Source organism: Solea solea, chromosome 3 (assembly GCF_958295425.1).
Source record: "Solea solea chromosome 3, fSolSol10.1, whole genome shotgun sequence".
Classification (NCBI taxonomy): Eukaryota; Metazoa; Chordata; class Actinopteri; order Pleuronectiformes; family Soleidae; genus Solea; species Solea solea.
This window is the reverse complement of record NC_081136.1, coordinates 33,317,989-33,336,354: the sequence shown is the minus strand read 5'-3', so window position 1 is coordinate 33,336,354 and position 18,366 is coordinate 33,317,989. Positions and strand designations below refer to the sequence as shown.

The window sequence follows — 18,366 nt, the reverse complement described above, 5'->3', positions numbered from 1 at the left end:
ATATATATATATATTTATGATTTCGTAAATAATAACATGTTTTAAACATTGAACTACTGTGATTTGGCAACAAAGGAATATTTACATGAAATGGTGCTGTAGGGGCCAAAATGCATATTTGGTCTGTTTGTTTATTGTTTATTTTGAAAGGTCACTCATACTGTTTTTTGGTCATGTCACTTCCGTTTTTGATTGACACATGGGTGTGGGTTAATCTATACACCTGGGCACTCGGATCGGCGGGGGGTAAGAGAGAAAGGGGGTTAGTGGCGTTCCTGATTTATATTTTCTGTTTACCGTCAAATCGTCAAATAACCAAGAATAAATCATCATACAACCAAGAATAAATCGTCAAACAATAAACATCACTGGACTTGGATTCATTTGAATGACGCGTAACTGCCTGGAGCCCACCTAAGCCTCTTAGCGACCTTTTATAGGAAAACTGTCGCTACAATTAGTAAACAGAAAATATATCCATAAACACCACGGCATGGACGGAATTCAACGTTGCTCTTACCGCTTGGATCTCGATGTTTTGCACTGAACGAACTATGCAACACATTGGACTCTTTTCCGCGGACGCCTTGGATCAGAGACATAAGTGACAGCAGCGCATCACAGCCATCGGAAACGGTATGTTGGTTGATCCTCCTGTGTATTGTTATTAAGTTGAACACAGTTTGGAGAGGCTGCCGTTTTGTCCATTGGGGACTGTTTGTTTGGGCTTGTGTTGCGCGTGCTTCGTTTGTCGCGATCGGCAATTGTTTGGGCTGATTTGACTGTGTGGTGAGCAGTGGCCGCCGTGCTGTGCTGTTGTGTTGAAAATCGCATTGTGGCTGTTGCTCAGTGCTTTGGTGAATTGTGCACGTTGAAAGTTCACATAATGAGTGACGCAAATGAAATGGAAAATACGGAGAAGAGAACGGTCAAGCTTACAGCCAAAGCGCTGACTTGCAAAATGGAAACTCTTCAAAAGCAACGTCAATCTAATGTGACAAAAATGAAAGCACTCTCACGCGAAATTAAAGAGCTCATGAAAAATGATGAAAATGCAAAGAAAGTGCAATTCAAACTGAATGAACTCAAACAACTGGATGAAAATGCAAAGGCAGCACATGAGTCAGTGATTGTTTTACTTCCCAAAGAGGAAAAGGTAACACAAAATGAGTGGTTTGGACGCATAATAAAACACAACACAGACTTCACTGATGATGTAAAAACATGGCTCTCTGAGACTGAAAGACACTTTCAGCAAGCAAGAAATGTGACTGCAGATGTGTTTGCTGCACAATCAGTCAACTCTCCCATTCCACCTGAAGAAGAGGCACCTGTTGCACCTGTTGAATTAAGGGAAGATATACCACACTCTGATGTTCCAACTGCCATTCCTTCTCAACAGAATAAAGCAATATCTGACATGCAGGATGAAATTAAACCAAGTGACAGTGTGTCAAATGTTACCAACAGGAGTCACAAATCACATTCTTCATGCTCAAGATTTTCCACCACCTCATCTGCATGCATCAAGGCTGAGGCTGAAATGGCTGCTCTTATTGTAAAACAACAAATGCTAAAAGATAAACATGACATAGAAGCACAAGAGGAGCAGCTAAGGAGGAAAAAAGAGCAACTGGAGCTGGATGGAAACCTTGCTGCTACAATGGCAAAAATGAAGATTCTTGGAGCCTCAAGTAGATCTGGTGTGTGCAGCCACAGATCAAGAGTGTCGGATGGTATGAACTCGTATATGGAGAAAAAACAACATGAAAAGAAAACACAAATGACTGCCACTGCTGACGGAGACAGTACTCAAACCCAATCTCTCCCCACAGTGCCAGTGACAGTTCAGTCAAATACATTAACTATGGATGCACATGTTACAATACCAGCCACATTGCCTGCTCCTAACAATGGTGAACAGAGCAACATGCTTAGCATCATGGAAAAGCAAAATGACATCACTGCATTAATGGTCCAACAACAGTCTCTCTCTTTAATGCCCAAGAAGGAGATTTGTCGTTTTTATGGTGACCCACTTCAATTTCAAACATTCATAAAATCCTTTGAACACAACATTGAAAGCAAGAACCCAAACCCCACAGATTGTCTTTATTATCTGGAACAATATACAGAAGCACAACCAAGAGAAATGGTGAGGAGCTGCCTTCATATGACAGCAGACAGAGGATTCAGGAAGGCAAAATCTTTACTGCAGGAGCACTTTGGCAACGAGCATAAAATTGCTACAGCCTACATGGAGAAGGCTCTTTCATGGGCGTCAATTAAACCAGATGACACAAAAACACTACAAGCATACACTCTGTTTCTAAGAGGATGTTGCAATGCCATGGAAGATCTCAACAACATGCAAGAGCTCAACATGTCAGCTAACCTGCTAATTATAATTAAGAAGCTGCCATATCGACTGAGGGATAAATGGAGATCTGTGGCATGTGATTTTCAGGAAAGGTACAAACAAAGGGCTACCTTCAGGGATCTGGTCAATTACCTTGAAAAACAGGTGAGGATTGCAACTGATCCAGTATTTGGAGACATCAGAGACACTCCAACACCAAGCAAGGATGGAAGAAGTTTTATGTCAAAACCACCTCATCCAAGAATCAAAGGAAGTACATTTGCAACCACTGTGACAGTTGCACATGAGAAAAATGGAAATGGACCGAGGAAAATGGAGAGTTGGCCGGCTGTAAAAAGGTGTTTGTTCTGTGGAGGTGGACATGCTTTGGAGGTGTGTTTCCTATTGGAAAAGAAAGCACATCATGAGAAAATCACTTTCCTTAAAGAAAATGGAGCCTGCTTTGGTTGTTTGCAGATAGGACACATGAGCAAGGACTGCAGGAAGCGACTCAGCTGCAACATATGCAATTTGAAGCATCCTCAGATGCTGCATATCCACCAAAGGAGATTTGAAATGGACAAACATCAAGCTCAAACAAAAGAAGAAGCTGACATCAGAGCCATAGCCTCGGTACAGACAAGTGGTCTTACTGGGGCCGGTGAAGACAATTGCAAACTCTCAATAGTGCCTGTGAAAGTAAAGGCCAAGAAGGGGAACACAACAGTGCATACATATGCATTCCTTGACCCGGGAAGCACTGCGTCATTTTGCACATTGGGGCTAATGACTAAGCTAAATCTCCAGGGAAGAAAATCTAATATTCTTCTGAGAACAATGGGTCAAAAGAAGGTCGTTGAAACCAGCATTGTTTCAGGCCTAGAGGTTACAGGACTTCATGGCACTGATTTCTGTGATCTCCCATGTGTGTACACTCAGAAGACCATGCCTGTGCATAAAGGAAACATCCCACATCAAAATGACATCAATCAGTGGCATCATTTGAAGAATATTCACTTACCTGAACTGGACTGTGAGATTGAGTTGTTGATTGGCTCCGATGTACCAAAGGCTCTGGAACCACTTCAAGTCATCCGGAGTGTGGGAGATGGACCGTATGCCGTCGAAACAATGCTCGGCTGGACAGTTAACGGACCTCTGGGAGGAAAAGATGATTATGCTCAGGAGCAGTCAGAGATCAGGGTTAACAGGATATCAGTTGGTGCACTTGATGAGCAGTGGGAGCAGCAGTTCAAGATTGACTTTCCTGAGTGTGTCAAAGATGACCAAGAGCCTTCAAAAGAAGATCAGCAGTTCTTGGATTTGGTATCAACATCTGCAAAGCTAGTTAATGGACATTACTGCTTTGGTTTACCATTGAAGGACAGGGAAATCTGCTTGCCTGACAATAAGAACTGCGCTGAACAGAGGGCACTAAACTTAAAAAGGCGTTTCCAGAGAGATCCAACAACCAACTTCATCCATTACTTCTCATCCTGGAATCAGTTGAAAAGGGCAGTAGCATGGATGCTCCGAATCAAAGGACTGCTTCTGCAACGAATCAGGAAGAGGAAAACAGCAAGTGGTGTTCTCTCGTTGCAAGGAAATCTTGACACCCATGAAATCCGTCTCACAATCGGTGAATTGGAGAACGCAGAGATTGAGATAATCCGCTTCTGCCAAAAGAAGAGATTTGGAGATGAAATCTCAAATCTGAAAAAAGGAATGAATGTTAAAAGGACAAGCCACATTCATAAACTCAACCCCATTCTGGACAAAGATGTGTTAAGAGTTGGTGGTCGCCTAAGCAGAGCAGCAATGCCAGAAGAAATGAAACATCCTGTCATTCTGGCCAAAGACTTTCACATTGCTGACCTCATTCTACGACATATTCATGGAGAGGTGGGACATGGTGGTCGCAACCATATGTTATCCAGACTGCGTCAGAAATATTGGATTCCTGGTGCCACAGTATTGATCAGGAAAAGCCTGTCTAAATGTGTTGTTTGTCGGCGTATAACTGCTACTCCTGGACAACAGCATATGGCTGATCTACCCCTGGATAGAGTCTCTCCAGATGAACCACCATTCACAAACGTTGGAGTCGATTACTTTGGACCCTTTGGAGTGAAGCGTGGCAGAAGTGTCGTGAAGCGATATGGTGTTATTTTCACCTGTTTGGCTACAAGAGCAATTCACCTTGAAATGGCCTCATCGCTTGACACAGACTCTTTCATCCATGCCCTTCGGCGCTTCATAGCCAGACGAGGCCAAGTAAAAGAACTACGATCAGACAATGGAACCAATTTTGTGGGAGCACAGCGCGAGTTGAAGGAAGCTATTGAAGGATGGAATCAAGGTCAGATCCATAACATACTGCTTCAAAGGGGAATAAACTGGATATTCAATCCCCCTGCTGGCTCACACCATGGAGGTGTGTGGGAAAGATTAATCAGATCAGTGCGGAAGGTTCTCAACTCAACACTAAATGTGCAAAGTCTAGATGAGGAGGGACTCCACACAGTCCTATGTGAAGCTGAAGCTATTCTCAACAGTCGTCCAATCACAAAGGCTTCTACAGATCCCAACGACCTTGAAGCACTCACACCAAATCACCTTCTGCTTCTCAAAACTACGCCATCCCTGCCACCAGGACAGTTTCAGAAGGAAGACCTATATGCTCGCCGCAGATGGAGGCAAGTTCAATATATGTCTGACTTATTTTGGAAAAGGTGGATTAAGGAATATCTTCCCCAACTACAAGAACGACAGAAATGGTCCAACATAAGACGCAACTTCACACCAGGAGACATCGTCGTCATTGTGGATGATTCTGCGCCTCGCAACTCCTGGTTGACTGGAAGGATTGTGGAGACCATTATGGACAAAAAGGGACTTGTACGTCAGCTTCGGATCAAGTCAAAGACCGGATTTCTGACCAGGCCCATCAACAAAGTCTGCCTACTATTGGAGGCAGAGGATCATTGACTGACCCAAACTGACTTTTGACCCCTTGACTTTGTTCCTGAACACTTGACTTTGACTAATCACTCTTTCCTTAGAGAACGTATATTGGATTACAAATAATGAAGAAAGAAGATCAAGAAAATATATTTATATACTATGTTGATTATGTCGAAATTGTAATTATTATTTGAAACATAATAATTAGGGGCCGGAATTGTAGGGGCCAAAATGCATATTTGGTCTGTTTGTTTATTGTTTATTTTGAAAGGTCACTCATACTGTTTTTTGGTCATGTCACTTCCGTTTTTGATTGACACATGGGTGTGGGTTAATCTATACACCTGGGCACTCGGATCGGCGGGGGGTAAGAGAGAAAGGGGGTTAGTGGCGTTCCTGATTTATATTTTCTGTTTACCGTCAAATCGTCAAATAACCAAGAATAAATCATCATACAACCAAGAATAAATCGTCAAACAATAAACATCACTGGACTTGGATTCATTTGAATGACGCGTAACTGCCTGGAGCCCACCTAAGCCTCTTAGCGACCTTTTATAGGAAAACTGTCGCTACAGGTGCAGCACCTTATTGTCACAGCTAACAAGCTCACCGTGAGTGTTTTGTACTTCATGAGAATATGAGAATCATCGATTTTCCACAAGTCCCATACTGATTTTATTGTCTTTAAAAAGAGCTGCATTTTAGTTTTGTCCTTCCTGGTCAATGTACCTTCACTTGCAACAGGCTTTCTTCTTTATGGGCTGAGCACTGAGGATTACTGTGGTGTCTCTCACTCTGTCCTCCTGCTCCATTAACACTCTGAGTAAAAGACAGACAGCGGATCAAAGAGGGGACGCTGAACGAGGCCCCGGAAGACTTCTTTAAGATTTCTTACCTGGCCAGGTGAGTCAGGGACTCGGTCACATTGTTGCCCGTGTAGGCGCTGACCTCAAAGAACATCACCCTGTTTTCCTACACGTATATAAAACCAAAGATTTCGGCAGAATCTGAAAACAGGTTTCCTGACCATCTTATTTGTAATGCACTTTACAAAATTATTATTACCACAACATTATATATTGCAATATGGAGTCTTACTGAAATAACGATTTGAATTCAACTCACGTAAGCCAGTTGCTCTGCTTCTTTATATGACACCTCCCTGTCTTCATCCATGTCCATTTTGTTGCCCAGGAGGAGGACGGGGATCCCGACACCTGCAGCGTCCTGAGAAAAAAAGAGATGCCCAGTGATTGATTGATAGATATATCCTGACTTTTAATCATTAAAGTGAGTCAAACTCCAAAACATAACTGGTTAATATAAGATAATAAGTCAAATCTATTGTATACACAGTCACTTTAAACTCTACTCATTAAGAAAAATGACCTGGACGTTGGTGAGCCACGGTCTCACTGCCCTGAAACTTTCCTCCACTGTGACGTCGTACAGCACGACCACGCCGTCCGCCTTGCGAAAGAACTGCTTGGTGATGCTGCGATACCTGCGACAAAGGCGGGGTTCGGGTGACAGAAAATGAACTTGTGGAGTAGTACATAGAATATCTACTAAGCTACATTACACTGAGAATGCTGTGACCAAAAATCTTCTGCAGAACCAGCAAAACCTTAAATTATATATTATATAGATCATAAAATTGCAGAAAACAACATTTGAACTTTAAAACATTCTATAGCATGTGATCTCAGAAACCCATTGCCTTGAAAAAAGTAGGTTGTTAGTGATATTAGAAATTTTTAGATCACAAACACAAATGAAATATTATCTTTATTATTATGTTATATAATTTTTCAAAAGTAAATCCATTAGACACACTTTAAAAAATACAAAAGAAATTGTAGATGTGCTCCACATAAATTAATGTAAATACGGTCGTAAAATATTTCTAATTCTACTTCTCTTCTTCTCTTGGCGTGTGTGGCAGTTGGAAAAACAATAATCTATAAATGTAATTTCAATGATCATTTTATGATTGATTGATTTTAACTCTTTTTAAATCTCGTCTACAAAAGGTCAAACGCAGCTCACCTCTCTTGACCTGCCGTGTCCCACAGCTGCATGGCCACCTGCATATTGTCCAGGGTTAACGTCTTCACACTGTAATCAATACCTACATAATGAAAATAAATACATAAATTAAAGTACATTTCTACATAGAAGGGTGTCGACAGTAATTGTTTTGTTTGTTTTGACAGCGTTACAGACACAGAAATAGCTGCAGGCAAAAGAGACGCGACACTGACACTGGGCCTCATTTCATACAGTCGGGGTTTACACAAAGTGGAGATAACAAGGCTCGGGTGAGGATTAGGAAAAGATGAAAGCAAAACAAGGAGGAAATAATTCTCCTGAAGTGATTTAATCTGCTCAGTACAATGGTGTGCCAGGCGTGTTGAGACAGGCAGTGTGACTTCACAAGCCCTCTCATGTGACACTAAGTCTCGCTCCTCTGGGTTCACGTCCACAAACAGGCAGTAGTATCACAAATGTTTTGATTCTCACCCACAGTAGCAGTGGTGGAAGGGAGGAAACATCCCTCACAGAAGGAGCGCAGCAGCGACGTCTTGCCGACGCTGGAGTTGCCAACCAGGACGACCTTGAACAAGCGATCCGGGGCAAACAGCGCCGACTCTTTTGTCTTCTGACGATGGTAAAGGGTGAAAGATGAGAGACATTCAAGGCGGTCTATGTAATTAATGGACCGTACTAAGCCATAAACTGAAAAGTTAAATAGTTAGGTTAATATACTGGCTTTACTATATTCATATTAAAGTAATTCATAATTTGAATTTCCTTTTATGGGCTGCACTCGGCAGGTCAAGAGAGGTGAGCTGCGTTTGACCTTTTGTAGACGAGATGTTTCGCTGAGAAAATTAAGTTAAAATCAATCAATCATAAAATGATCATTAAAATTATGTTTTGGTCTGTTGGGCCACCCATGACCAACCACCCACTCATGCACTTAAAAACACATGGTTGCAATCACAACAAGCTGCAGCCCTGGGTCAGAAGTGCCGGACAATATGAAACCTAAAAAGCCTCAGTACTGCTCTCAAAAATGTCTCGACCAGGGGAGGGGGAAAAAAATGGAGGGTCTGCAACAGACATGAGTTAAATTAAAGAGTGTGTGCATCACTTTCTCCAAAGCTTCAGCCAAAGCTAGCTGGTTGTTTCTTTTTCACACACGTTGTCAGTGGATATTTTAATGTAAATAATTGCCTTATTGTCTCCTTTCATCGTGCCAAAAATGTCTGTTGCTGTCACCTAAAAAAAAATTCAGCGAACAACGCTCTTTCATTCCTTAATTCAAGGTTTTTAGTGTGTCACTCTAAAGCGCCACGTACTTGCTGCGTCTCCTTCCCGACAGGCTGTCCTCTCGGGGACAAGGGCATCCTTTTCGCCTGAGGGAGGCGCGATCTCCTCACCGGCGCAGCTTCTGCGGACACTTGAATGGGACTTGCAGTTGGGGCGGATAAAAGGTCTATCGTCATGGGAACACTGGAGTCAATGTCACTCTGTGATCGCGGTCCTTCTCCCTCCTCGTCGTCCTCGTCCTCATCCTCCTCTTCGCTGAGCTGGTGCAGTAAGGGCTGCGGCCCAAAGTGGAGCAGATGGGGAAGGTGGTCCTCCTCGATGGAGATGACCCGGCGGAGGGGCCACCCATCGAGAGGGGAGTCCAACACCTCCTCCTCTACCCCTGCCTTCTTCTCCCTCTCTCTGTCTTTCCTCATCAACCTCTTGGAAGACGGCATCTTGCTGGGCGCCTTTTTGGCTTTTGTCTTCACGTCGTGCACTTTCGGGAGAGCAGGGTTGATGTAACCGTTGGCTAAGCCCGGGTTCTTTCTCGCCGGGGGCCGTTGTTGTTGACGTGCAGGTGCACAAACGGTGGAGGTGGAGGTAGTGACGGAGGTGGCATCGTCCTCACTACAGGAGGAGGAAGCAACAAACACGATTTGAAGGTGCTCTATAGGCAAGGCCTCCAGAGACTGAAAGGACCTGTCCACCAATAGTGAGGCTCTTTGGAGACAGAGGAGAAACAGAGGATTACTGGATCAATCTACTGGACTGAGATTTTAAAAACTCTGGAGGCCAAAGAAAGTTGATGTTGTTGATTTTTTTGGAAGAAAATATCCTCTGTTTTTCCTTTGATATACAACTCTCACATCACACTGACAAGGAAAGTCTTCTCTTTGACAGGATTTCAATTTGTGGTAGAGGAGGATGGAAGGATGCTAAAGAATCACCTTTTTGGCGGTTGGCTGGTGTCGTCGAATATGTTGGCGAGGCCCGCTCTCTGTTTCTGCTTCTTTCTGAGTGACGTACGAGGCTTGTTTGAGAAAAATGAGAGATGTTACACAGGGTTTATTAGTCAGCATTATATCTAATGTAAAGCAGTGGACTTAAGTAGAGTTGACTTACGACACCGCAGCGTATGTCTCGCTCGTCCTTTAAATGTTTGTTCATCTCTCTGAAATGAATGAGAGGAGAAGAAAGGATAAACTTTGTGAAGTTTGCCAAAGGATTAACGACCAATTACTTCTGCTGATGGGTCTGACCTCACCGTACCTGAGGAGGTCAAGCTGCTTCATGAGACTTTGTTTTTCTCTCTGCAGGCCTTCAGTGACTCTGTACATTTCCCTGAAACAGGGAATCAGAAACACACCCACAAAAGTCCACTGTGGTCACTCATTTAAGGGTTTTACTTAAACGTTTAAGCTTAGGGTAAAGGACTAAGTAGGGATTAAGACATATCTCAGACATATGGGAATTAACAGCGGTGAGGAAACACTTTAAGTGTGTGCACCTACATCTCTTTGTCCTGCTGCAGCCGGGCGGCCTGCTCCTGCAGCGCGGCCAGCTGATCCTGGGCCAGCGCCAGGTCCTGGTTGGTGGTCTGCAGCGCGCGGGACAGCTCGTCGTTGGTCATCTTCAGCTTGACGTTCTCCACGTGGCTCTCCTGCTTCTCGCTGCTCAGCTCGTGGCACTGGACCTCTAACTGGAAATGCACAGATGCCGCGTGAGTGAAAAGTAAATCCCTCCCCACTAAACATGTGAAGGGATTAATATTCTCTCGTATGTGTGTGGATCTGCCGCTAGATGTCACTAATTCTTACACCCTGGACCTTTAAGTGGTAGAGTTGGTCACATAAAGTAGACACTGAAGCAAACTCACCCTTTTCTGTTTGTGGAAAATCTGCTCCAGCTCTTTCTCCTTTGAAATGAGCTGGTGTTCCAGGTCCTGGCTGCGTAGCTGAAGTCGCTCAGAGTCCTGCGCAGCCAGAAGAACACACGGTGTAAGGCCAAACCAGTACCAATAAATATGCAATTAGCGCTAAATTCTACCTTGAGAATAATCCTGTCTTTCTCATTTTTGATCTGTGCCTCCATCTCTTCGTACAGATGTCGGATCTCGCTGTCGTGTGTTGCCGCCTTCCTGCAGAAAAGGGAACAGTGTTGACGTTAGAGACGTGAGAAGGAGATCACGCTGATGTCAAACTGGAAAAGGACGCGGCGTGACCAAACATCGAGGAACAAAACCTAAGCTTGTAGTTGTACATGTACAACTGTGTGTACTGGAAAGACACACAAACACCCAACAGAGGCTTTTATTTTATGGTAATTGCTCGGGCCCAACACTAGATGCTGTTACGTCACAGTAACACATGAACACACATCTGCAACCGTGTCAATAATCATCAATTGAGTTAATTTGATCGCAGTAAAGCGATTTAATACATTGACCGAGACACTTAACGCCTCTCACTGCCGAGACATAATGAGAATGGGTTTCCACATCAGCAGCAGCAGCAGCAGCAGGAGGAACGTGGACAGACTTCAGATTAGCAGTCATTTGACACGGATAAATAGGTTGTTCTTTAGGAGGTTTATCGGTAAATTTATTCAACACAGGACAGCAATATAAACAAACACACACACACACACAGAAATCCCACCGTTACATCACCAGTTCTTCAGGTTGTTAGTGTTACGGTGCATAGAGAAAGTGTTTAAACGTGTGGGAACCATTTAAGAAAAGACTATAATAATTCCACTTCCGTTAAGCCCCGAGTACGTGTGTTCCGTCCTGCTACCTCTGGAGGGCGCTCTCCATCTCCTTCTTCTCCTGGTGGGCCTCTATGATTTGGTTCGTGACCCTGGCCAGGAACTCCTCAAAGTTGAAGAGGAGGTGAGGCTCATCTCGCCGTAGCTGCGCCCAAAGACTGCGCACCTCACCCGGACTGTAGCGGGAGACACGAAGAGAGCGAGATTTATCGACCACTGCATTTAAATCAACTCTTTTCTGGTTTCTTTCCACCATTTTCTGCATTTTATCAACCCTACGACTCCTTTGCAGCGTTCACACTCACTCCTCGAACACGTTGCTGGCTCCCAGGCTTTCCAGCAGCATGGTGAAGTGCCGCTCCTCCTCGTCCTCAGCGGCCGACAGCTTGGCCTCCCACTGGCTCTGATACAGAGCTTCCTTGGCTCTCAGTGTGGGGCTGGAGGTCTGGCTGTGGTCATCGGGGGCAGAAATCCTTCGGCCATGCAGGAACTGACCTGAAATGAGTCGGCGAGGCATGGAACAAGCAAAAAGAATTTCAATTTGAAACCTGAAATAGATGAAGAATCGCCTTGTTCATACAAAATGAGGACATAAATAGGACAAAACTAGAATGAATAATCTTCTAATCGATAACAATACAAAGTACATTCATCACTATGAAGATTAAAGGTCTAGTGTGTAAGATTTAGTGACATCTACTGGTGAGACAGCAGAATTTTCCCTTCCTTTCCCAAACATGTTACTGTAAGGTACGGTGGCCTTGACATACCAGAAAGGACGTTATTCTTTTACGTATGCATAACAATTCTGCTTCGAAACACAAAATGCACGACATGGAAGCATCTATGATTGAATAAAGAAATAAAAAGCCTGCCGTAGGACAACATAAAGTGGGAGTGCAACATTTGCAGCAATCCCACTAAATAAATAAAGCAGTGTAACTAATATGAACCTACAATTTTCACTCCAAGTTTGCCTCGAAAGTTAATCTTGCATATATAGGCTTCAAACATGAAATAAACAGTGTCATCACGTTGATCTAGATGTGTACTAACATCATACGAAACTCACCGAATCCGGAGGAGAACGCCTCCAGAGTGAGGTACCCGCTGCGCTCAGTGTCCAGAGAGTCAAACACGTCCTCCAGCTCCTCTGCAGACAGAGGCAGCTCTCTGTGGAGCCTCTGCCGGGGGGAGGGGGAAGAAAAAAAACACACAGTTCAGCTTCAGCGACCGAAAATATGACACACAATTCACCTTGTGCTTGTGCTCGGTTCTTATCTGGTCAATAATCACAGCTGTGGGGATGAGTGTACTTCTAAACTCACTACCTGAGGGCAGACTCTTCTGTGTATACCAGTGTACTCGTCTGTAAATCACTGATAATAAACCTGGTGACAGCCCTTTGACATCAGCTGTTTCTCCTGAGTCGTCTGAGGTTCCCTTGTATTATTGAGTGCATGTATGAAGGCTGCACAGAGAAGGGTTGTTAGTAGCAGCAGAGGTAAAAGGAAGCCGTGTATTAATACTTCAGTATTGACCAGTGATGGACTGGTTTCAATATCACACAGATTCTCCTGTAGCTCTGTGTGGCTTTGTGTTCAGCAAACCTTCATCAAATAAACAACAGAGCAACATCTAAAAGCTTTTCTTTTTTTCAACACAAACAACAAAAGACACGAAGCTCCAAAGAGCCTCGTCCTTATTAACGCACAACAAAACTCGGCCTGCGTGTTCTTCATTCACGCTGCTGAAAAGATGCACAAGTGTGTGTGGGAGAGTGTGTGTGTGTGTGTGTGTGTGGTGAACTCATCAACTGATAACCATCTCCATTAATGCTGCTACTCTGCCACTTCAGCTACTGCGTGAGTGTAGTGAACGTGGTGAAGAGCTCCTTTAACAATGGTGGGGAACACGGGAAAGGGAGGGGAGAGAAAATGGTGAATATGACACTAAGTGTTGCCTATATTTACCGTGATTATGGATAAGCAAAGTAATGATATGCACAGGTAAAAGCAGTGTTGCCCTGTTCTTCTCAATGGAGGTTTCGTGTATCCATGAATTTTAAAGAAGAAAGAACGAGACCTCACAAAAAGAGACTTGTATCTTAAAGGGACGGACAGACGAGTAGACGAGTTACAACTTAACTAGAGAATCAAAGGTTTAGTTGAATGTTTTAAGTAGTTTCCCGAATCTTAAGAGCAAAAACCAGTGTCTTCCCTGCAAGGACACAGTTTGTAAACATCCCCATGAGCTCAATTGACTAAGAGGAGGTTGTTTTTGATCGTCAGGAAATTCATTCACAGCCAGTTAAAAAGGGAAATCTAGTCATCATGTACTCCAGGTTGTTCACAGTGTACAAACACAATGTGGAGTCCTTCAGACTGGAACAATCTACAGAACTCTCCCAAATGCCAAAATCTGGTTTCTCGTGATCATTTTAAATGAATTCTGCAGGACTTCACTGCTTTTAGGTTTCTGTCATTATGCTCTCTAATGTTTATTATTGTCTTATTGTAATTTGGAGGAGTCGTCTGTGCTGATATGTGTGTTTGTTGCTGCTGCTGCCTTTTGACCAGGAGATTATCCTGGTAAAATTAAGGATAAATAAAAACAATGAGGTCTCAAAAAGACCTGTATAAGCTTGCTTTTATACCATACATAAATATGTACAAATAATATAGATTAAATCTCAGGTTTTTGGAGGTAAATAAAGTGGTTTTACTGCTATAGTATACAGTTGTTGTTGTTGTTGTAGTAGTAACACTATTTTAGAATCCCTTCTGAAACCAACAGGACACACACACACACTCCTTCTCTAACCCTCATATCGGTGCGGGTAATGAAGCCTTTTCCCTCCACGTCGCAGGTCTGGAAGAACTCCTTGGTCTTGTCCAGCAGGGTGATGCGACCCCATTCTGAGCTCCTCCTCCCTCGGTTCGGTCCGAATCCATTGATCCTGCTCTCCTCCTCCATTTCTGACACTGTTTTTATTGTTTTGTTTTGTTTTTTTGGTTTTTTTTAAATACCGCTTTAAGGAAAGCAGCATGTACTGCAGGGGCCTCCTCACTGGCCCTGTACGCTGTGCACTGAGGCGCTCCGCATTGCCATGGCAACACAAAGAGGTAGCATCCGCCCGCCGATGATGATGAGGGCTGATAACTGGCTGCAGACTCCTGTGAGACAAACACAGTGGTCAAACTTAAAAGGTATTTTTGAAACTAGTGTGAAAATGCTACATCACAGTATCAAACTCTTCAGCACTTCCCTTTTCTGAAAACCCCTGAAACAAGCAACTCAAAGGTATGTGTGTATACACACACACACACACAGTGTCAAGGATTATCTTAATACCCTGCTACACAGAACACATGACAGCGTAATGCCTGTGAGACTGTACAAGCCGACACCACGAGGCAGAATTCCTAACTGCTCCTGGAAAACTGTCCCTTCCTTTGTGCTCTGAGCTGATTTTTGTTCGTTTTCCTCACGTACTGCCTCACTACAGAGGCTCTTCTCAGAAATTGTAAAAAAAAAAAAATAATAACAATAATAATAATAATAATAAAGAGAAGCAGATGCCTGATCTTGAATTCGGCAAAAGTTTTCTGAGTTGGAAAAGTTCAAGGGAGTGGAAAATTGTACCATTAAATGGATATAAACAGTCAAAATGCAAATTCTTCTACTATAAACTCCCTTTGTCTTTGACATAAACACACATACAGCACCATTAAATGAGCCTATAATGAGAAGAAAAGTTCTCACCTTGCGCAAAATTACTCACGCCCAAGCCTCAGTTCCTCTCTCAACAGATCAGTGACCGCACTTGCTCTCCCGTCAGAGGTGAATGTTAGAGAAGTCATTCTGCAACCATGTGATGTCATGAGGAAGCAGCCTGAGGCTGTTCAGTTTGCATCCTCCTCACACTGCTCTAAGACTGAGAGAGAGAGAGGGAGGGAGAAAGAGAAAAAGAGGGAGGGCCACAGAGTGAACCCGCTTTATGAGGGCCACATGTGTAAAACGTGTTGACATAGCGTGTGGCTATGACGACGGTCGGCTAAAGACGACAGCACCTTGAATGTTAATGTGTCTTCATGTGTAATGTTGTTTTATTTCACATAATTATTCACATACTAAAAAGGAATCCAATAATTAGGGGAGAATACTTGTGAATAAAAGCAAAAAAAACAACAACAACTGATACCTGTTGCAAAAAAAACCATCTGATATAGTTTGTCAATTACATTAAAACTCAATAGGTTGTTAGAAAATGGTCTGCATTTGAAAGTGGACATGGCTTAACACAACCAGAAACACACATGAGAAAACGTTACTCAGTCTCCATGACAGCCAGCAGAAACAATCTATCTCGCTTTGTTACAAACTGATAAAATGGATCAATCGACGTTGGTCAGTGTCAGAGTTTCAGTGTGTGTGTTTTTACCACTCCTTTTGGGACACGTTCCCTCCTGCAGACCAAACACAGACCTGAGTAGGGTCCGCCATCAATTGACACCATTACTCCAAACATATCTTTACATACACACGTTGGCTCCTAACTTTGTGTGTCAAGTGTGGATGTTTAACAGTTTCTTCATATTTCACAGCACCCTCTTGTGGTTTGAGACCAAATAAAAACACCCACAGATGCAGAGATAAATCAATCTCAGATTATAAATTGTGCACCAGTGTAAAGGTGAATCCTGATGCACCTCTACTAGTTTTAATGACACAGTCAAATAGAGGCAACGTCCACGGTCCTGTTCAGTCATTTCGGATTCCCTTGGATCTTCTGAAGCAAATAGTCCATCTGGAGGTTCAGATTGGGCTGTCCTTTCTTGGTCTTTTTCTTCAACATCTGAAACGTCTCCATCTTTTTCTCCTTGTACTTCTGAACGGCTTCTTCTCTCTGCTGCTTGTTCTTCAAATACTCCTACGGAGAGGAACAAGACATCCCGTCAGCAGAACATCAGGCTACAACATGATTTTGAGACATAATACAGAGCATGCTTGGATCAACATGCGAAAAACCTCACCTCTTTCTTTTTCCTCTGTTTTTCTTTCACGCTCTCAAATTCCTCTTTAGTCTTCTGGTAGGACGTCTTCTTCTGCAATTTCTTCTTCATGCGGTTGCTCATTGGAAGACTGGAAGAGAACAGTAAGGTATTCTTTTGATTTCCCAAATTGTTGAATTGAAAAATAGTTTAATGTAAGCCAAAACAGACTTTTTTTTTTAACACATTACTACTAGGTTGTGTGAACGTTCTCTATTTCTTTGGACAGTCATTCAAATCAAGTGTGGAAATAACACATTTCCACACTTAGGTTTTTAATATCTTTGGATGTCATGCAAAAAACATTTCTTACACTTCCTTCTCTGGTGCTGCAGTCAGGTCTGAAGTCCCAGTCACAGAACCACTTGGCTCAGATGCACCTGTAACTTCTGGATCTTGACCAGCATCTTCGGGATGTTGTGCCGCATCAGCAGCACTATCATCTTCAGTCGTTTCTTTTTCTTCCTCCCGTCCTTTTACTCTCAGCTTTGTCCTGTTCACTCTGTTGGTCCACGCCTCCTGTTTCAGTTTCTCAGCCTCAGCCAGGTAAAGATGCCTAAGATGTTCTGGATACTCATCCTTATACTGCAGTGTGGACTCGGTGTTCCTCCTCCTCTCCTTCCGCAGCAGCCTGTTGTACTCATGTCTGGCTTTCTCCTTCCGCTTGAAAGCAAAGCCTTGACCTGAAGATAAAAAAAAAGGCAAAGCACAATTTTAAATTCACACTATATTTAAACAAATAGCTGGTGAATAATCGCTGAATTATTTATATTTATGTCGTCAAGCTATCCAACGCTGAATTATAACACCCTCCATACAAAGGCCTTTATGGTAAATAAAAACCCAACCTGTGATCTGATGACTCAAGATGATTTGTAAGGACATTAACTTTGGGTTTTCAAAATAAAACTCTGAGCGTTATTATTGAAAGCAATAATGAAAATCCATTGAAAAACGAATGCACATCCTCACAGCTATGTTTTGGAGACCTAATAACTGGACTGCAACTGTATAAAGAGAGTTCTCTAAAGGTTCTGAATAAGAATGAACAAATTGAGTTCAGCACACATATTTTTACTTAACAGTTTTGAGAAATTCAGAGTTAAAAAGTCCCATATTCATACCAATTATCAACTTTAAGGCAACAAAACCAACCATATCTATATTCTGACCAGTAGTGTTTAGGTTATGTTCAGGACATCTATAACTATTACCATACTCCAAAGCAGATTTTGCTCATTTTTTTCGATTAAAAAGTGCAAATATGGGACATTTAATTTAAAGTACGAACTGTACGCCACTTTCTTATTTATTTAACCAACTACCGGTTATACTATAACGTCTTTCAACTAGTTTTAAAGAGAAGTTTAAACGGAAAACGTACCTTCTTGAACACTGCCGTCGAATATCTTGTGCTCTGGAGTCCACTTCCTCTTCTTCTTGACATCCTGTGCGCTATTTCTCAACGTCTTCTTGTTGCCACCTTTCGCCGTAAAGGTTTTACTCGTCGTTTTGTGACCTGTCGGTGCCATTTCAGTGGATTTTTATCGTGAAAACGTGAGATGTTTACATACATGTGGGAATTCCGCAGACGCGGAGAGATGACGTAGAAAGGAGAGCAGACATTGCATATCGATTGCGGATCACCTAACCTAGACTGTACAAGACAATTTCAATAAATATTATGCTCAAGTAACCGTAAAGCTGCAGCGGAAAAAACAAAACTTGTGTTTAACCATTTGTAAAAACATACGACACCGATTAACATAGGCCATGACAACATGTTTCATATGAACAGGTAAAAAGCGGGTACCTGTGAAATTTTGGGCCATTTTTTGCTTATACATGACTCAAGTTGTTGCTCATTTATCAAACTTGTTGCGCACTGCCTTTCTAGAAAAA

At 42.8% G+C, this 18,366-nt stretch overlaps 2 protein-coding genes across 3 annotated transcripts; both read right to left on the bottom strand.

Moving 5' to 3' along the window:
• Positions 1-5,912: 5,912 nt before the first annotated feature.
• Positions 5,913-15,356, bottom strand: cracr2ab (calcium release activated channel regulator 2Ab). 2 transcript variants are annotated; one of them, XM_058623998.1, is made up of 18 exons: positions 15,176-15,356; positions 14,234-14,586; positions 12,483-12,594; positions 11,716-11,905; positions 11,440-11,586; positions 10,691-10,781; positions 10,521-10,616; positions 10,156-10,343; positions 9,914-9,985; positions 9,767-9,815; positions 9,592-9,674; positions 8,692-9,364; positions 7,850-7,988; positions 7,376-7,457; positions 6,716-6,830; positions 6,452-6,553; positions 6,222-6,298; positions 5,913-6,145 (listed from the first exon to the last, which is right to left on the bottom strand). In XM_058623998.1, the coding sequence occupies exons 2-18, from the start codon at positions 14,384-14,386 to the stop codon at positions 6,058-6,060; spliced, it is 2,457 nt and encodes an 818-aa protein (XP_058479981.1). In that variant the 5' UTR covers positions 14,387-14,586; positions 15,176-15,356; the 3' UTR covers positions 5,913-6,057. The 2 variants fall into 2 exon arrangements, with proteins under 2 accessions (XP_058479981.1, XP_058479982.1); XM_058623999.1 differs by having other exon boundaries at positions 8,692-9,271.
• A 135-nt stretch (positions 15,357-15,491) lies between these two features.
• ccdc59 (coiled-coil domain containing 59) lies at positions 15,492-18,090 on the bottom strand. The gene is made up of 4 exons (XM_058624006.1): positions 17,849-18,090; positions 16,778-17,147; positions 16,447-16,555; positions 15,492-16,343 (listed from the first exon to the last, which is right to left on the bottom strand). Exons 1-4 carry the CDS (start codon positions 17,994-17,996, stop codon positions 16,179-16,181), a joined length of 792 nt encoding a protein of 263 aa, XP_058479989.1. The 5' UTR covers positions 17,997-18,090; the 3' UTR covers positions 15,492-16,178.
• Between the last annotated feature and the right edge of the window lie 276 nt (positions 18,091-18,366).